At 39.4% G+C, this 20,410-nt stretch overlaps 1 protein-coding gene across 1 annotated transcript; it reads right to left on the bottom strand.

Moving 5' to 3' along the window:
• Positions 1 to 935: 935 nt before the first annotated feature.
• On the bottom strand, positions 936 to 18,982 carry LOC143166916 (protein-glutamine gamma-glutamyltransferase 6-like). Its single transcript, XM_076351774.1, has 14 exons — positions 18,531 to 18,982; positions 17,429 to 17,543; positions 15,258 to 15,431; positions 14,815 to 15,054; positions 10,323 to 10,441; positions 9,425 to 9,553; positions 8,053 to 8,233; positions 7,691 to 7,826; positions 5,997 to 6,100; positions 5,665 to 5,907; positions 3,963 to 4,280; positions 2,823 to 2,986; positions 1,960 to 2,084; positions 936 to 1,455 (listed from the first exon to the last, which is right to left on the bottom strand). Exons 2-14 carry the CDS (start codon positions 17,433 to 17,435, stop codon positions 1,305 to 1,307), a joined length of 2,091 nt encoding a protein of 696 aa, XP_076207889.1. The 5' UTR covers positions 17,436 to 17,543; positions 18,531 to 18,982; the 3' UTR covers positions 936 to 1,304.
• Between the last annotated feature and the right edge of the window lie 1,428 nt (positions 18,983 to 20,410).

Here is a 20,410-nt window from a genome sequence, read left to right as displayed (position 1 = left end):
TTGAATTTATTTTTAAAAAAGGAATCTAAAGTTTTGTTATAGTTTCTTGTGTATTTTTTTTTTGTAAGAATTTGTGATCATGTCTGGATGCGTCAGCCTCTGAAATATTATCACCTGTCAGCCAAAAGATGTCCATATCGAACACCTGACAGCTCTGTGGTTCAGAATTTTGGCCTTCTTAATTCTGCTTTAAACATTTTATAAGTCGGACAACAAAGCTAAATCTTCAGGCTTGGCAGAGCTGTTTGTACACCATTATTGCCTCACGCCCTACTGCTTAAGCGTGGCCAGGTGGTTACTGTGCTCTGTCAACCATTAGTCCCTGGAGAGGCTACATTGCCTGCAGTAGGAGAGAATCCTTAAGGCTACTTGAAAGTGCGTTTCAGGTGAGACCTGGTACCTGGCAATGTTAGGATTGGGACCCCGCAAAAGAGATGTCTGTATGCAAACACTGTGACAGAGATGTGGAGTAGGGGCTGCCTGTGAATGAGTTACATTGGGAAGGTTTGAAGACAAATGTGTTCCTTGTCTCCAGCGACCTTACGCTGGTGGGCAAAACAGTGTTAGTTACCTTGTGTTGCTGGACTTCCATATTAATGCAAGACTCTCCCCCTGCTTTGTGGTGCTTGGGACTCTGTCACGTTATATAGGAATTAAGTTACTGATTTGAATATGTACATGTGTTGTCCACTCTGTGACAGGCCTATGCCTACAGGCTACAGAAATATTGTTGCCATGGTCCTGAAACATTACTTCTTCCAGCCTTCACAGGCTTTTTTCCTCCTCCTTCACAGAGTTATAGGTGTGTCAAAATACAGAAATTAAATGAACAATGGAGGAAATGTTCTACTTTTTTAGGTAAGAAGCTTGTGAAATGAAGGAAAAAGAACTTTCCTCAATCTTGTGATTTCTCATAATATTTCCATGGAATGTACAATTCATTACAAAAGAATACAGTTATATGAATAGTTTTTATTGCTGACAATTAGACTGTGACCACAAAGAGACTGTATTAATTATCTGATGGAAAAGTCAAAACCAGGAGCTTAACACAATGAGATTTGAGAAAACAGTGAAATTATTTCTACAAGGAAGGGGCTACATTTTTCTAAACAAGAGGACAAAAAAAAAAAATACAATTAGGGACTAAATAATTAAGCACTGTGAAAGCAGGAGACTTGATTCTATTGCAATGTAAGAGGTCATCAATTTTTGTGGAAAGTTTCTTGCTATCATCACTGTCCCTATACAGAGGAGAATGTCTTGCCATGGTAATGCTGAAATAGGAGATTGATTCCATCACATTATGCAGGTGCTACTGCAATGGTTACAAATCCCTTAACATGCGAAAATTTGTCACAAGAGAAGTCTACTTGCAGCTGTAAGGGCCCAGTCTTGCGAGGTGTGAATTCAAAATAAATTTTTGATCTCTCCCTCGGTGCCAGTCGTGCCAGACTGAGAAAAAAAAAAAAAATTAAAAATCAGTTAATTCAGGCTTGCATTGTCTTTCCTTGAGATTCCCAAGAAGCAGAACTGCATGATAGCTAGGGCACCAACAGTTACTTGAGACCCAGCCTTGGTTTTTGAGAATTACTTAAGGTTTGAGGCTTTGTGTAGACTAAGAAATGAGAAAAGATAGTACCATCTTCATTTACACTTGAATAGACTGATGGAAATGAGAAATGCTACGTCAGAGAGACAAAAGAATTTGACATGCCCATTTGCTTTTCCAGGAAGGAAGAATGTTAGCAGTTTTTGGTTGTTAAAGAAGTTCCTACGTGGAAAAAAATACATGATTGAGAAATCATAATATATCAATATATGTTTGGTGACATTTTTATTTTCATAAATAGCAAATATGAAAAAGACAATTCAACCATGATTTTTTTCTCATTGAGAAACTAGACATGCTATTGGTCATGTTAGAAGCACTGAGTAAATGCTACAGCTTTCACTTACCGTATCTTGACCTGTTGATTCATCAAAGTCACTAGCAGTACACAGCGGTCCACAGGTTCAGGGAGGGGATTGGCATATGAGATCTCTAGAGTAACAGCTTTGTTCACTACAACCCGCCGAGGAATCTAAAGGACAAAGACACATTTCTGATCATTCATCGTTTTACACTTTTCTGGAGTCAGACTAAAGTCAAACTGTAAGCAGAACATCTCTCATATTTCAGGATGAATAAGATATAGGTAGGAGCAGTGAAATTTAACTGACAGTTGGTATGCCTTTCCTAATACTTGAAGCTGGATTTGGATTAGCTAAATGGTGCTGTCAAGCTGTATGCAATATTTTTGCACAATTTCAGTGAAATAGAGCCCTGACTATACAGACAGATCTCATTAAACCTGTCTGATCTTTGGGTTGCTGAGTGGCTTTTTTTTTTTGGCACATCATTGATTAGAATTAAAGCGTTAAAACATTATAAACTGGCCCTGACATTGATTAGAATTAAGGGTTTAAGTCTGTATTTCGGGAGTAGGCAAAGTTGTTTAAAGGCAACACAAGCACTTGCCAATAACTAGAATACAGATGAATGAAAACAAGTTCTGTGAATATAAAGCAGTGGCATGTGACTGGGAAAGAAACAAGGTAACAGAACTGTTCTGAAGAACGGGGCAGATTGAGGCAAAGACTCAAAATTGGTCTCTTGCACGCTTACTTTCTCAGTTTAAGCAGGTGGAATTTTAGAGCAATATCTGAAATTGCAGCCTAAATTAATGCATTTATCCCAAATTTTCTCTTAAGATCTGAGCTCCAGAAAGACTCTTCAGTTCTTTCTGTCTGTTCAGGACATCAGGGAGAGAAGTGTTTACCTTAATGATAATGTTTGTGTCCTCTAAAATGATTGTCTTCTCCACCAGGAGCTTTACCCCATGCATGTGCATGACTTCACACAAAGCAGTAACTTGGATCCTCTTGTCAGTAGTCAGATATTTTCCATAATAAGAATAAGGGATCTTTAACCGGATATGTTTCCCTGGAATTCAGACATATTTAGGAACCATTACATCCTCAAAGAATGCTAAAGAAGAGAGTTATTGTGAGGGTTTTGAAATTATTGAAGAGAACAGAAGGTAAGACAGCTGGAGTCTGTTTATATTTCTTCCTTGTGAGACTGGTTGTGTATTTCCCTCTTCTGGTGATCCTTTTCTACTTTAACTCATTTGACCCTTACAGTTTTGAGTGGAGGATTTTGGCCTGAAACTGAAGGAATCTGCTCATCTGCATTTCACTGGATTCCTGTCCCTTTGTATTTCTTACAATTAGAGGTATAACCATTTTTATCTATTCCCTCCTTATATCCTATTTGTTTTACCTCAGTCAAGAAGAAAGTTTGGGTCTAGTTTCACAGAGATCCTTTTCAAATGACCTGGTCAGCTGCGTATTGTAGTCCTACAACTTTTCTGCTGTGTATGGAAAAAATGTTTATCTTTGTAGTCCCTGGGGATGAAAAAGGTGTCTCTCTATATATTTTTAATAGCCTTGACTCCTCAAAAGAGAGACAGGGAGTTTCACTCTAACTTTTAACTTTTGTCCTGGTTAATTTCTATTAGTGTTGCCTGTTGAGTGCCAGAAAGCATACATCAGACTTTTTTTGTTTGTTAAAAGAGTAAGATGTGTTCCTATATATGTAATAATCACCACACACACGCACGTACACACACACGCACGTACACACACACGCACGTAGTGTTGCTTCTGGAGCTATAATATAAATGTAGCTGCCTATATAACATTTCATGAGACCTTCAATTCCTGGTTGAACTAGTGAAAGTTTTCAGAGGAGAAAAAAAACTCGTAAAACGTAGTCATAAACAATGCTATTAAGAGATGGAACAAGTAGATGCACTACAAGGCTGATATAGATATGATACTGATGTTTCTTCCTTCCAGTTGCCTTCATGTGGCTAAGAAGAGGGCTATATTGGCTCCTTAGGGACATTAAAAGTTACCTTGTTTAGAACCAAGATCCACAGAAGTAGTTGCCTTCAGGATCTCTGCCACTGCTCTCCTTGTGTACAGGACGGTTGATGCACTCATGTCCACCTTCACGGTCTTCCGGTCAAAAGATAGGTTATTGAGAATTAAGATTAGGGTAATGTCTTTGCCAAACACTGGAGGTTCAGCCAGCTTGAATTTCCCAGAGATCCCAGGGTTTCTAATTGTCTCTGAAGATCTTTCATCTGGAGATTCTGTGCGTCCTTCTGTGATGTTTGATCCAAATATCTTGGCCAAGGCCTTTTTATAAACTCTTCTTTCCTCAGAAGAACCTGGTCGAAGGAGAGAACCAAGTAAAATTCATACTTTTGTTGCCATTGTACCTTCTCTGTGTAAAGGCTTTCAGAATGATATAGGGTATCAGCTCTGCATCATCCAGAAATAAGCAATACCTAGAAGTTCCCCATATTTTAATAAATATTATTTATTTCTAAAATGAAATACGATGCATTTGTATTTGTTTAAGATGCAAGATTTCTTTTTCTTTGGTCAGAACATGCAGTAGTGTGAGAAGTGTTACTTTGCTAATCTGATGATAACCAGCCTCTGTATTAAATATGGTTGCACTAAAACCTTGAGGAGTGAAATATTGAAATTTGGCCACTGATTCTGAATGGCAAACTCTAGAAAAGTGAAATACATCTTCCTCTTTCTTTTTTTTTTTTTTAAGACTTTGAGCTACAAACATTAAGCAAACTATTATATGAAATATGTAACCCTAAATATAAAAAAGATGGAAAAACATAGGTGCCAAGTTTTTTGAGGGAAGATCAAAATATTCCTGCAAACATATGGCTATGCAGTTCTTAACCTTTGCTGCTTTGTTTTCCTAAGTACAAATGAACAGCACTTAGTCCCCTTACTGTTTCCTAGTAGTTTTGTTTCCAAAACCTGGTAATGTGGAGACTGAGTCTGTTGGGAGTGCAAACACATAACAACTGAATAGCTGGGTAGCTGATGGCTGGATGTCAGAGTAGGAGCACAAGAGAGCCTAACTTGGTGAATTTATACAGTCAGAGAGGGAGACTGAGTGAGTCGCTCCTCTTGGGAGCGGGATGTAATGGGGACTTCAAAAGGAAAGATGAGGAGTTGGAATGGACACAGCAAGAAAGAACTTATTTACTGAGAGAGACTGAGCATGAGGTCATATGGGAGATGGATGTCTAGTGTTAGAGGACTGGAGTTCAAGGTTTTGGATTAGTGGTTTTATTGTTGCCCCACTCCCTCTGCCAGATATGCCAGAAAACTAGTACTTATTATTCTGTAACTTCCCATACTACAGACCTGTGCACAGTCCGTGGTACATGATGGGTTTTAAGACTTTTTGGTATGACAGCTTGAGGGTTTTTTCTGCCTTGGGTAGTAAAACATTTTATAGCCCCATTTTGTGTATATATTACATTTTGCACTTCTGTGTAAGGGACTGAAGTATATTTTATATTGTGTCTTAATAAGGAAACTACTAAATACACAAAACCAGTAACATAATACCCATTGTATTAAGAAAGTAGTGTGAGAACACTGGCAGAAATGTTTTCTGAAGGAAGGGGAGAGATGCTCAAACAAAACAGGTTACCCATCCTAGCTTCCTAGCACCAAGAATTCAGTAGGAGATAATGGTGATAACAAGGAGATAATTTGTAATAGTTCCTTTACCTTCTGGATATTTGTAATTATAGGTGACATCCACACGGGAATTGCTGTCCACAGCTTTGGTGCTGATAAACCTGCCAATTATTTCAGTATCACAATAAACTCTTTTCTTAGTTCCATCATTGTACACAATCCATCTGTTGCAATCGGCATTCACCTCCGTATACACAAATAAAGTGTCATAATCCAAGTCTACATCACCTTCTTTGATGGCTATGACAGATGCAGGGCCACACTGAAATAATCCTAAAACATGAAAAAAAAAGTCAAAATTTATTAGTCATGCTCAGTTTGGAGAAGGAATGTTAAGTCATGCTAAGAACTTATACTGTTACCTTTGCTTTGTTCTTGTGGAGTCGCATCTAAAACCTGCCATCCATTGTATGATGTTCCCAGGTCTGGGCGAATGAACCAGCTTTCATTCCAGACGTGATAATCCCTGGAGACAAAGAACAGTGTCTAGAAAGCATAGTACAAACTTCCAATTTGAATGGAGTAGGGAATTTTGTTTTTTAAAGATTCTCTAAGATGCGACACAGGCTGTCTAGTTACAGCAACTCACGACCTCTTACAAAGGATAGATTTACTACCTGCTTTTGAGGTGTAGACCTCAGGGCAGGGAGGGAGAGAATATAGATGTCAGCAGCTTGCTTTGGGAGCAATATGAACTATGAGTGAAAGATTTAAGCCTTGGATATAGGCAACACTTGGTGATTGGGTTCAGTAACCTTCAAATGTGGGAAATGCTTTGTTTAAATAGAAACTTAAAATAGCTATACTGGGTCAGATAAAATGCTCATAAAGTCCAATAGTCCATCTATAGTAGTGTGCAGCAGCAAGTGTTTAGAAAAGACATAAGAACAGCACATGAATAGAATGACCCTTCCCCTGATATGCTCTATGATTTCTTGCAGTCAGAGAATTATGGACTTTCTGAATTAGTCATTGCATTGAGACCACTGGGTTTAATGGTCATTAGTCATCTTATTCTCCATGAATCTCTTTTGTCCTGTTTGAAAGCTCTTCATAGCTTTGTTTTCAACAGCATCCAGTGGTAATGAGTTCCACAAACTCCAAAAGGAAAGGATAGCACGAAAGATTGGTAAAATATAGGTCACAGGAGTACCCAGAAAAGATTTGTTGGCTGAATTTTGTTCAGAGGCTAATACTTTTAAGGAAGTTAAGTGAAAGACTTCCCATACCCTTTAACCACATACACTCAGTGAAAGGAAGCAGACTAAGTAAAGATGATACTTTTGGCGAAGCCTAGTGTGCACAGAGACTTTGAGCTATATGATATACCCTTGGGCCTAGTTAGTTACTTTCTGAAAAGTGAAGTGGCTGCAGAGTAAAGATTTTAAAACTGGAGGGCAACTAAACTATGAAATGGTATTATTTAAAGAATATCATGTTTCTTTGGCTACTCAAATTTTGGTGTTTGATTGATGATCATGGATCACTTGCAGTTTACAGCACTGGACTACAATGTTTAATAACCAAGTCTGGAGAGTGTTGGGATTGTTCTCTCTTTTTCAGCTCCCACAAAGGGAAGGTATAGCTAAAGGAGTGCTGGAAAACTTCTTGGGGAGGCTCTCATCTACCTGGGGAAAGTGACAGGCCAAGCTGAGAAACACAGGCTTTGGATGTGTGAATGAGAGAAAGTTATGGCAGCAGTAAACCAGTTAAGAGCATGGAAGGTACACAGCTGCACTATCAGGAACAGACTGGTTAGGTGTCAATAATTAAAAGAGCCTTGGGAACTGGTACACTGTCAATAGAAACATACTTTTTTAAAGAAGGTTGCAACTTGAGGTCAGTGACTGCAAAAAATTGGGCTGGTTGGTTGTTTGAAGTAACATATCTCAAAACCACAAAGTATGTTTTCTTTCCAAATGGTTGTCTAGTGTATTAATTTAGATATTTGTATTAAGTTTTGTCCACTCAGTTGCTTTTGTACTACTAGTGTTTATGTTTAAGTCTCATAAATCCTCTCTCTAAGTATTGGTGAGATGCAAAAAATTGTATTTACCATGTGGAGTCCTTGCCGATATTAAGACTCTTTCCAGAGCTGTCATAGTACTTATCAATACTCAGGTTTCTATCCACATCATGGGCAGAGTTAAAATTTGAAACCAAACGAGTTGGAATCCCCAAGCACCTCAGAACTGAAATATATTAAAAAACCACAAACAAAACACACACACAGTTTTCCTTCAATGATTACAAATATCTGAGACACAAAGTTAAGTATCTAAATATTTTGTGATTCTTCAGCATTTGCAGTCTTCAGAGCACTGTTCCTCTTGTAGAATTAATTGCTTCATAGTTTTGATAAAACCAGAGGTCACAAATGCCTCCGTTTCAACATAGTCCTCTGTTCTTAAAGCTTACCTGTACACATCACGCCTGCAAAAACCCAGCACTGGCCATACTGAACAGGCTTGTAGTTGTCCTGACGCCATTTCTGGAGGATTACCACACTGCCATCCCATCTGGATGGATTCTCATGTGAATGGAAACTTCCTTGCCACTTTCCCAGGAGAACTCCATTATCATTATCATTTCCATTGATCTAAAAATAGGCCAATGGACAGAATGCACAAAATCAATTGTGTGTAATGCACTGTATTGGGTTTGCGTGGCAAGGTTTTGGTAGCCGGGGGGGCTACAGGGGTGGCTTCTGTAAGAAGCTGCCAGAAGCTTTCCCTATGTCCAATGGAGCCAATGCCAGCCAGCTCCAAGATGGAGCCAAGGCCAAGCCCATCAGTGACGGTGGTAGCGCCTCTGTGATGGACATTTAAGAAGGGGTAAAAAAACAAACAAACAAACTGCGCAACTGCAGCCAGAGAGAGGAGTGAGAATATGTGAGAGAAACAGTCCTGCAGACACCAAGGTCAGTGAAGAAGGAGGGGGAGGAGGTGCTCCAGGTGCCAGAGCAGATTCCCCTGCAGCCCATGGTGAAGACCATGGTGAGGCAGGCTGTCCGCCTGCAGCCCATGGAGGTTAACGGTGGAGCAGATATCCACCTGCAGCCCATGGAGGACGCCATGCCAGAGCAGGTTTGCTGGCAGGACTTGTGACCCCCTAGGGGACCCACGCTGGAGCAGTCTATTCCTGAAGGACTGCACCCCATGGAAGGGACCCATGCTGGAGCAGTTCGTGAAGAACTGCAGCCCATGGGAAGGACTGACATTGGAGAAGCTCGTGGAGGACTGTCTCCCGTGGGAGGGACCCCACACTGGAGCAGGGGAAGAGTGTGAGGAGTCCTCCCCCTGAGGAGGAAGGAGCGGCAGAGACAATGTGTGATGAGCTGACCGCAACCCCCATTCCCCGTCCCCCTGCACCACTGTGGGGGAGGAGGTAGAGAAATCGGGAGTAAAGTTGAGCCCAGAAAGAAGGGAGGGGTGGGGGGAAGGTGTGTTAAGATTTGGTTTTATTTCTCATTATCCTACTCTGATTTGGTTGGTAATAAATTAAACTGATTTCCCCAAGTCGAGTCTGTTTTGCCCACGACGGTAATTGCTGAGTCATCTCTCCCTGTCCTTATCTCGACCCATGAGCTTTTCATTACATTTTCTCTCCCCTGTCCAGCTGAGGAGGGGAGTGCTAGAGCAGCTTTGGTGGGCGCTTGGCATCCAGCCAGGGTCAACCCACCACATTAGTTAATTATATTGCTTAAGGTGCAGGTGGCTGAGTCTCAGTGGTATAACTAATGCTTTCTGCTTAAGCATGTGGAATTCAGATTAAGTTGTCCATTTCTTACCATAGAACTGATTACTCGGCCCACATATTTGGGATCTCCTCTTCGGGATACATCAATTGCTGGGTCCTGACGATAGTACAGGCTCAGATCAAGCATGGTGAGACAGGTGTTTAGAAGGTCATCTTGAAACTGTGATCAGGTAAGATAAATTTTTAAGAAAATAGTTTCACAAACAGAATTAGAGGAGATTCTACTGCAGTTCCTCCTTTCTAAGATATTCCAGCCCAAAGGTGATAGGGACGGTGAGGCACAAAGACAGTAGTGTGCAGTTCACACTGCAATATTGGTTAAAGACAGGGCTAACTAAATAAAGCAAAAATCTGGCAGGATGCCTTCTGCCATCAGAAGAGATGACTGCAGTAAAACTAGAACTACCAAGCTTATTCTGACTACAGTTATCAGATTCTCTTGAGTTATATCTGTGGAAACATTCAAGATCAGGTTGGATGGGGCTTTGAGCAACCTGATCTAGTTGAAGATGTCCCTGCTCATTGCAGGGAGGTAGGACTAAATGATCTTTAAAGGTCCCTTCCAACCCAAACCATTCTATGATTCTATGTCAATGTCAGTTCTGGCCCATTGTAGCTGCATTACAAAAATAGTGGGTGTGTTAGAGCCAATATTGTCACTTGTACTGTGGATGCTTTGGTCACAGATGAGGTCCACACTTGTACCATGAGCTTTAAGCACATGTAGAAGTCAGTCCTAGCTGCAGTGCTGTGCTAAGCCATCTCTCACACCAAAGTCCTATTAGGCACACAGTGAGCAAAGCACAAATAAGGCTGGCCAGGTTTGTTCAGTTTTCATATAAATAGGCATACCTGTCAGAGAGGCAAATAATAAAAGAAAATGCTACTGGAGACAGAATAAGAGCCCAAATGAATTCCTTACAGCTTACCTGTCCGTAGTACCATCCTCTTGCTTCAATGTACTTTGCATTGCCCACAAAGATTATTCCATTTTCATTTAGAACATATTCTTGTCTCTCATTTTCATTAGCCATATAGACATCATCACCTGAAAACCAAGTTGGACATACTTTTACACTTAAAGTTGAGAATACTAGCAACCTTTCAAAAACATTTGTATCTTGATTTAGCAAGGGGAAAACTGCCATTTGGAAAATGCATTGTTATAGCTCCCTGAACATGTACAGGTCAGTGAAAATGCCTGCTATTGTATATGGCCTGGGAGGGGAAAAAAATCCATGTTATACTACTTTAACTGTTTTCCCTAATTTTGGTATATCCTTTGTGTATTATCTAAATGTGCCCTATCTGTACATTGTATTTTTGTGAGGAAGATGGAGAAAAGTCCAGGCTAGCTCACTGGATTTTTCTGCCTTCTCAGGGTAGTTAGAAGTAGAATAGACATTTGAAAAGAATCACACAGATGACATTTTTCTCTGTTTTCCAGTTGTGTTCGTCTTGTTTTAAGATTCCTAAATGAAGATCTCTACTTGCCTGATCCAAAGTGCTATCAGGAATGTTATTAGGATAGCCTGCTCAACCATTCACTTTGATTTCATTGTTACTCATTGGTTTCCCTAGTCTATGGCACAGTATGTAGCTGCTATGAAAGCACTGGCTTCCCATAGAAGTTTAGGTTGTTTTGATCACTCTTAAGGTAGCAATATCTACTTAGTTCTGTGTTTAATTTCATAATGTTTAAAATTATTTTCTGAAAGCTTCAGGATTTCAGGAAATACATATAAAAATCAGCTTTTCTATTTTATTGAGTCAACTTCTTTACCTTCCTATAGGAACTTCCCATCCTTCCCTTCCTGCGAACAAAAAGATTGTGTAATTTATCTTAAAAATTGTATCACATGATATAAGTCTATTTTTGTGGTGGCTGTCCACACTTTTTTTTTTAATAATATCATCATTGTTGATTCCCAAGTTTTTAGGCCAGCATGGGCCTGGAGAACTGTGTGCAGTTCCAGGTGCTGCACTTCAAGGTGTGGACGAGTTGAAAAGAGTGAGAGGAGCACTGAGAATGCTCAGCAATTCTGAAAATATAACTTATGAAGAAAATATAACTTATGAATTAACTCAGAATTATTTAAGGTAGGAAAAAAATGGGGGTGAGGAATAGGGCAAGCACGGTAATCAATTCCAGAAATTCTTGTGAAGAGGATGGGGCAGTGGGGGAGGAAATCTGTTCTTGGTGTCTATCGTATGTAGGATGAGAAGTTGTATGCTGAAATCAAAGCAAAAAAGATTTCGTTAGTTAATAGGAAAAAATTCTAATGGAAAGGCTAGTGTTTTATTGGAGTGAATTGCTGGGGGAGGTACTGGAGCTTCCCTAAAGGCTGATCATTAAGAAGGAATTCAAGATCTGTCAGGAATGACCTAAGTGCTAAACTGAACTTGCCTTAGAGCATGGTGTGGGACTAGATAACTTCCTAAGATCCTTCTAGCCCTATGAGTTTATGATTCTGAGCAATCTAAATATCCTTCTATAATAACTTGAAGAAACCTTTTTCTAAGGTTTATATGCTCTCAATTATAATGTTCTAGAGCCAGTTCTTTGAATAAGTAGACTTTTTTTATAACAACACTATTCCTACCAATAACTCAGAGCAAAATTAACATTAGTTTAAAAGGAGGAAAAAACCCTACAACACACCACAACAAATCTCTTCCTTTCAAGTATGACTAAATAGTAACAACCCCTTCTTCTGTTACTCTCAGCACACAAAGAGAAAAAAAACGCATTCAGCCACAACAGTCCTCTTTTTTGACAGTTATAGAAAGACAGACCACTATAGACCTAATCCTTTATTAAATTAATTCCTTTTAATACAAAAATACAAAGTTGTTATATATTCTGTCCTCTCATTCTGAAGTTAAAGTTTATCCTGGCATAGTGAGAAACAACAGGGATGTGAACTTCTATTGATAGTTTTTAATCAATATGTAAGTACGCTTTCTAACGTAGATATACTTCTAGTTATTTCTTCATATAATCTTTGCCACACAAACAAGTAGCAAGTATCAGACATCTAGGGAAAAAAAAGGTATATTCTACAAAATTCTCAAACATACATATCCTTTTATCCCCTAAAGCTTTACGATTGACATGTTCGCTTGTGAGCTATAGATAAGAAGTGTATGATCATTCATTTAATTCATGATTAGCACTCTTTATTCTAGTAGTTAACTGTACAGTCCTTCAACAGCATTAGGACATAATGCATCATTATCAGAGGCTGACTTGCAGGTATCTTAGATTTCTCTTTAATAAAGTCTCTTAAGGACATTTAATGTTAAAACATCACTTTTGTTTTATCCACAGGTTTGAAACAAATCGTTAGTGAATTAATAAGCATATTGGTTTGTTACCATTATGGTAAGATCAGTATTTTTTGTGTCCAAATTCTGTATTTATTTCAGTTATACAACCTGTGAAACTAATTGCTTTCAGCTTGCTAAACTAGAAATTTTCCCTTGTCCAAAAGCTTTTCATGTGTTCATTTATCCTAGTAACCCTTCACTGAACATGTTCTAATAGATAATACCTGTTCAGGAAAGATGAACCGAAAGAAAATTCCAAATGAGATCTCATCACCTTGTACAATGGCATTAATATTTAAATCTGAGTAACTGTTTGCTCTTCTACAGTTTAAGATTGCATTTGCCTTTTTCAGGGCCATTTCACTTTGGTTCTCATTCTTTGATTAACAAGTACTTTCACATTCTCCATGATTTCCAGCTGGTAAGTCTGCCATTGAAATTATTGTTATTTCTCCCTAGATGTATGGTCTTTTATTTTGTATTATTATATCTTATCCCTTCTCAACTACTCCAGTCTCTAAGGTCAGCCAGTTATTTCTAAGTGGTATCCCAGCCCATCTGTGTATGGACAATGCTGCTTCATGTCAGCGTATCAAAGTCAGTAATGAACCATTTGATCAGAGTGTTTTTTCAGATGACACTTAAGGATCCACTAGTAGCTTTTCTCCAACCCAGTGCTTTTCCTTTCATCTCTAGTCCTGACTGTTTTCTTGTAAGTAGTTCTTTACTGATATTACAGTTTATGAATTAATTCCTGTCTTTTCCAGCTTAATGAATAACCTCCCATGTGGAACCATATCTACAGACCAGATCTGCCATTTATCCTTTGCTGAGAAAATAAATTTTCTATTTCCCTTCTGCTATGACATTTACTATAGCAGTAACATATCCTCAAACTGAATCTGTTCCTGTTTGTCAGGATCAGGGAGCTATTCCACTCTGCAGAAGCTTATTCAGCAGCATCCTACTTTAAGGATACTCCCTTTTGTTTGGCAGTGGTCATTGCATCATCTGATAGATCTGGCGGGCTCTTCTGCAAAATCATTAGTTTTAAACTGGAATGGCATGCAGCTTAATTTTTCTCAGTTTTCATCTGAGAATAATTTGTCTGGTCTCATGAGTACCACACACTACTCTGGTGCTCCAGTTCAGGAGCTGCCAAATATTTCAGTCCCTGCAGTGTGGTTTCCATCAATTAGAAGTTACACCACAAGTGATCTTTCAGGGGGTTCTGGGAAGGTTTTTCCCTCAGGACTGTCTATGCAGACACAGTCTGAGTTTCCTGAACGTACTTCTGTAATTATTTCTGTCATCCAAGACATGCTGAGCTAATTAGCAGCTTTTTTCATCTTGGCTCTTGACATATTTGTTAGTGGCCCTTGACTAACATATGGTCACAGAAGAAAATAGTGGATGATTGTGGTTACTTTTCTCTTCTTTTATAAGCTGTTTAGTCACTTGGCTGGCTAAGAGCTCCCTTAACTCTAGAGTGGTATATTTTAAGGCTAATCTAGGTTTCTAGACTATCGCATATTTGCAAAATGAGTTTAGGAATTTGCATTTCTTCTGCAACTTGCTGCGACTGCAGAAATAAAAAATGGAGCAGCAAGAGATGTCCCTTTTCAACCCATGATGAAAGACATGGGAAATGCCAATCTTCTTCACGCTAACCCTCTGTCAGTTTTTATAAAGTTAGTTGAGCTATTGTCTTTGCAGTTAACATCTACAAGAGCAGTCTGGCTTTGATTTAGGTGCAAGTCAAGGATGTTACTGTATGCTTGCTTCAAATTCTGAGAAGTACATGCACTTATGAAAGTCTGTCAGCCCTCGTCTACAGAAAAAGTGATCTGCTTAGTCCTGAGGAAAGAGTCTATGATATCACCCTATATAGCACATTTCATTAGGATAAAAGGCAGGGGGGATGTGTGGCAGCAGCTTTTTAATGTAGTAAAACCAGATCTCTGAACAGATAGCTGAGATTGCTGCCGCTGGCAACCCAGAGAGGGACAGCTTGAGGGTGCAAGCTCACTGTGCAGATATGAAAGCAAATAGGTCCGTTATGTTCAAGAGAGCAAAGGCATTGGTACCTACCCGGGCACCAAGGGTTGAAGAGTAAAACAAACTGCCCCAGGAATCTGGAGAAGATCTTGTTCCCTGAGGTTATCTGGAGGATGAGATTGTATCGTCCAATGACAGCATTGGCTGGGCTGGATATTGTAAAGTTCATATAGCCGGACTCGCTGGGTCCTTGGACAGCACTCCAGCCACTTGTCCCCACCTGAGTGAGGTTAAATACAGCCTTTGTACGATGAGATTCTGAGGGGGATGGTCCTGCCAGAAAGAAGGGGTAATTGCTTTCCATTCCAGAGTGTGGTTTCAATATTAACCTCACACTTGAAATGTGCACATTAGCAGGGGAAAAGCATTAAAAATAGATGAAGAAAAATTGCATCTCTAAATAGAATAAGGGGACAATTACAAGGGATAAAGATTACAGTTCTATGAGAACATGGATTAAGCTAAGGGAGTGTTACCTATTTCAGTGACAAATGCTAGGCTCTCCCCAGACTGCTTTGGTCTGTTGAAGTACAGGGTAATAGTGAAGGCTTGTCCTCGCCTCACAGTCAGCTCAGTGTTGGCATATCTGTCAGTATGGTGTGTGCCTGCGTTTACTGATGGCTGCCAGCTGATATGTGTCGGTGTCAGATCTGTAAAACAGAAGAAAAGACATGAAGAAGCAGCCAGCATGGAAAGAAGTAATTTGCTAGTAAGTGGCATGATGAGGTTGCTAAAAGCAGTTATCTTTTACTGGAGGAAGGACAACTAAAAAGCAGACGCTCCATTAAATTAAGTCTACTGGTCAATAATAGACATTTTTGCTTGGGTTTTGTTACAGGGCTGTCATACACCAAGGACTTACATACTTCCTATACACCGCTGGATGCTGTTTTATCACTGGACTTAGAAAAAAAAAATTTACAGGGGCAAATCAGTGTCATTTCATTGTCAGCACCAAATAAAGCGGCCTGTAGCCCCTCTACATTTTCAACATATATATTTTTAGGATCCCAGAAATGGCTATTAGGACATCTTACTTTCCTGCTTACATCCTGATGCCATTTGGCCTAGAGTAGGGAAGGATGCATAGTGAGACATCATCTGTCTTACATGAATGAACAAGAGGTAGTTGAGGACATAAGTTGGAGCTTTTGACAAAGAAATCAATCTGACTGAATTTAGCTCTATCCAAAGTGACAACTGGACCACTGGGATTCTGGTTCTAGTAGGCACTGCCTTCATGTCCTAGAGGAATTCTGATGACTTACAGTGTGCTCGGAGTTCTCCGATATCAAGTGTCCTCCTGCACACATACTGTTATTACGGTCTGTGGTTTAAAATCCATAAAGTGGCTCTTGCCACCTTAAATGCTAAACTACCTTTTTGGCAAGCAAGTATGTATATGATCTTCCTTGCAAGATTGTTTTCCCTTCTATAGTTCATGTTTTATTGCCACACTCAAACTTGAGCGGTTATACTGTCTTCAGGAGCTCTGAGAGGCATTGTCCTCTGTGTTTATATCTGCCCTATGAGACTCCACAGAGTACACCTGGAGCATTGCATTGCAAGTTTTGGCAAATGCTCAGGGCAGGTACCTTGGTGAAGGTTCTTCCAAATCACTTTTATTAATGCTATGTATCATAATGAGGTTGGGGGGGGAGGGGGGACAGGATGGGGGGACGTGACCGCCACCATTTTAAAGGGAATTCAAAAGAAAACAATAACAACAACAACAAAAGAGTGGGATGGAAAGGATGGTGCCTATGGCACCATGCACTATTATGGTAGGGATCTTCAAACAAGCTTCCAAGTCTATCTCATACCATATAGCATAGCAATGAAATACTAAGTCAGATCTGAAACAATATAGCTGCATATTAATCTACAATTTACATATAATCTTTGAAGAAGTAAAAGTAAAATCTAACTTATGCAAAAAAGTGCCATAATTAAATTCAAGGAAGAATAATTTTTTTCTTTGTAGTCTAAGACCACAAAGAAGTAATGTGAGTAAGCATTGATGGGCTGAAAAAGAGAATCTTTATCATGACTATCTGGGACAACAATGAACTGCAGTAGGCTGCTGCTTTCCCTGCAAAGCAACATTTTAAAAACTGATTTGAAAATGTTTGTTTCATCATTAAACAAGAGAGAACCCTGCTTTGCAATTGCCCAGTTCAATAATCATCTTCATTTTAAACTTTAAGAAGCAGAGATATTGTCATTACTGTTTTCCTTTGGTAGGGTTTTGATGCATCTTTGAATTCCCATCCATAGGCTCCATGCTCACAGCTCCATTAGGATGGGTTACACTAATTTTGTTAATACAAATCATAACACATCTCCGAAATAGCATTTAAAAAATAAAGGGTTTAGATGGAGTTCTGCATGGTGCCTTTTGAAGTAATGGGAATTTATTTTCTTTTTTCCCCAAAAAAATATCCTCTGCTTAGCTCAAAAGTTATTCTCAAACAGGTCTTAATAATAACCACAATAAAACTTTGAAAATGAAGTGCAAGAACAAATTACAATACAAAATTTCCTTCAGATAAGAAATCTGAGCAGATACCTACAGGGCATGTATCTTAAGGAGACAGTCCTGAATAAAGTACCTGCTGAAGGGAAGCAAATGACACACAGAACTCACCTGCCATTCCCTCAGCTTATGAGAATTGCATACAACTTCTACTTTGTTCTTCAAGGATGTCCAAGTCACATTAATCATAAAAAGAAGAAACCCAGCAATCTTTTCGTGCTGTCAGCTGAAATTTGAGAGAAGGGAGAGGTACTTAGCAGTTGTTATTAATACCTGTAGACTTGTCAAATGAATTAACTAGTTCCTATAATATATGTATGTCTAATGCCAATGTTCCTACTCAACGTGGGTGTAATTATGGGAGGAGATACCAAAATTATTTACTCAGAGGAAATGCGTTCTCTTGAATCCCAAGACAAGAAGAACTTCCTACAAAGGATAATAGGTGTGCCATGAATAAGTTATCTTTAAGGATGAGGAAACGGGCAGTGTGGTGGGATGTAAAAGCCTTATGAAGGAAAAAGGAACATTTCCTGATTACTTAACTTCCAGGTTGGTTAATGTCACTTCTGGTTTCATTCAACAGCTGTGAGTTGGTTTTAGAGGGGTTTTTTTGGGTCTCAAATTATTGCCAGTGCCCCCTGACTTACATGAAATGATAAACTCCCACCAGAAACAAAAGTCTATTTACCTATTATGTTAGCCAGCTCCATATTACTATTTCAGCAAAAGTTTTATTTCAAAAAGAACCCTCAAACTATTAACCATGAGTAGTTTTTATCAGTGCAAACTCTAAGCCTGTCTATCTTTGCAACTGTGAATATATTTCTTTTTATTTTTGTACCCTCGCTTAAAAGTGTACAGGTAAAAATGTGACATTGTTGTGGGGAGTAATATTTATCTGTTTAAGATTCTGAAGCTCCACTGATCATGTTTTAGCACTCAGTAATGACTTAAAATTCAGACTAACTTATTTTTTTAAGTTACAAAGAAAAAAAAAAAACAACTGCAAAAGAAGCAGAAGTTAAGCTCCAACAGCTGTTTCTAAGGTTGATTTTACAAAAAAATTGGCTTCTTGCACTTTTTTGAGAAACTTTGTTTTGATACCATGAAGACTAAAAGAGTACTTACTTATACGACATTCATGCTAGCCCTATCCCGAAAGAAAAACACTAAAGCAGCAGTATATCTGGTATAGTGTATCTCCACTTACATTATAATTCAGAGGTCCTTCCTCCTCTTGGAAGTTTCCAGGATGTTCAGGCTGTCAAAACTTGTTCCGGGAATCGCCTCAAATGGATTTGATTGCTGTTCAGAGCTACTTTAGTTGGTCTTTTTCTCTTTTCCTTAATTCATATTCCTTGGAAACCGTAAGAGCCACAAGCCTCTGATGTTACCTGATCTTCACACACAGCCCTAGTGACAAACCGCATCAACCAGTTCTTAAGTTCAGGCGTTCAGTGCTTATAGTGATTGCTTCAGACGTTACACATTGCTCCTGCTGGAGTATGACTATTTCCTTTCTTCTTCCTTGCTACTCACGTAAGTAATTAAATCTCAGAACACTTTTTCTGTCTCAGCTGCAACCACCTCCTTTACCTCAGTATGATACACCCACAGCAGTGTTCACCAAGCCACCAGAACCTCTCTCTCAGACTGGCCTACATCCCAAACTGGTACCTGTCAGTCCACACCTTCACCACAGCAAAGCATCAGCAGCTGCTTTTGTAATCCCTTTGGAATGCAGTGGTCATGGTTCCTAAGTGACTAATGACTTAACATTGTGCAGGTGTTTTTCCTAGCTCAATTCCACCCACCCATCATCCAAAATGGTTCAAAATACTTTGTTCCTCCTTTTCCCTTGTTTCAGAGCCTTGAAATTGCAGTGCAGTTTGCTAACTTTCAGAGAAAAACATATTCTTTTATTTCATTCATCTCCTTAATAATTTTGTCTATTGTTCAAGTATTGCACGATCCTCAGGGTAACCATATTGCACCTTACACTTGTATTGTTGCTTCTCTTTACTAGAAAGAGGAGATCAGTATGACTTCCACAAAAAGTGTTGCAGAATCCCTTCTGTGAATCTGTATCCAAGTAGGCACACATTAAATTCACGTGCATATGAAGTGTTGCAGGGGAAGGGTGTTGCCTTCCTTTTAATTCCCCTAGAATTCCAATTTACAAGCTTCTCTCATTTCTGCTAGTGCAATTCACTTGACTTTAGCATAGTCTGGTTGTTTTCATGCATACAAGAGATGTAAAAAGAAGTCAGTAAGTGTATATCCACATTCTAAATCCAAGGCTATGCTTGAGCTTGAACTTCTACTGTTTGGTCTACATGATGAGAGCTCTTGGCTCTGGCAAGCCTTGAGGAACATCAGGAGAAAAAGAGAGGGTACCACTGTGGGCTACTTGTACAACCTCTCTGTAGCACATCTCATTATATGTCCAGTATGGTCTCGTACTGACATCATGTGACTGGCAGTGGAAAATTAGGTGGCTGCATGGGCCCTCCTAAAGCAATTTTGCAGGCTACAAGGACAAAAGGAGTTTATAGCCAGTCTGAGCTTGGGCTGCTCATGTAACAGTGAGGAGTCCCTATGGCAATTCACACGTACCCTGTGCTGTGTGGTGGAAGAGGGGGCACAGAGCTGGTTCCAGGAACTTGTTGAGATTTTACTGGCTTCCTGGCCCAGCAGTCCAAAGTGCAATAGAGCAATAGCTTGACTTTCCATTCACTTCATCTACACAGATCAGTTTCAGTCAGAGATTGACTTACTGTTGTACAATTATTTGCCATAAACCAAGTCATTTACTGGGCTACACCTAATTCACTTGTTCTTGGAACCCAGCTTTTGGCCCGTACCTATCCTCCCATAAAGGGTTTAAGTAAGCTTTACTAAACTTGAACTCTGAAAGATGACTTCCTGACACACAATCTATAGTGAAGAATTCATAACTCTTCTCAAGTTAAAATACCCTTAGACTTAAGATTACCCTCCCTTTGATTCCCAAAGAAGACTTTCAGCAAGTGCAAAACATCAGCATGCAAAAATATCATGTATGTTGAGCTGAGCAATTATCTCAACGTA

This window comes from Aptenodytes patagonicus, chromosome 14 (assembly GCF_965638725.1).
Source record: "Aptenodytes patagonicus chromosome 14, bAptPat1.pri.cur, whole genome shotgun sequence".
Classification (NCBI taxonomy): Eukaryota; Metazoa; Chordata; class Aves; order Sphenisciformes; family Spheniscidae; genus Aptenodytes; species Aptenodytes patagonicus.
This window is presented reverse-complemented; position numbering and strand designations above follow the sequence as displayed.

Coding starts and splice junctions, on each gene's coding strand:
- LOC143166916 (XM_076351774.1), bottom strand. Junction 2,987..3,962: donor GGATCTTGGTTCTAAACAAG/GTAACTTTTAAT, acceptor TCTGAATTCCAG/GGAAACATATCCGGTTAAAG. Junction 2,085..2,822: donor ACACAAACATTATCATTAAG/GTAAACACTTCT, acceptor TTTGTCCTTTAG/ATTCCTCGGCGGGTTGTAGT.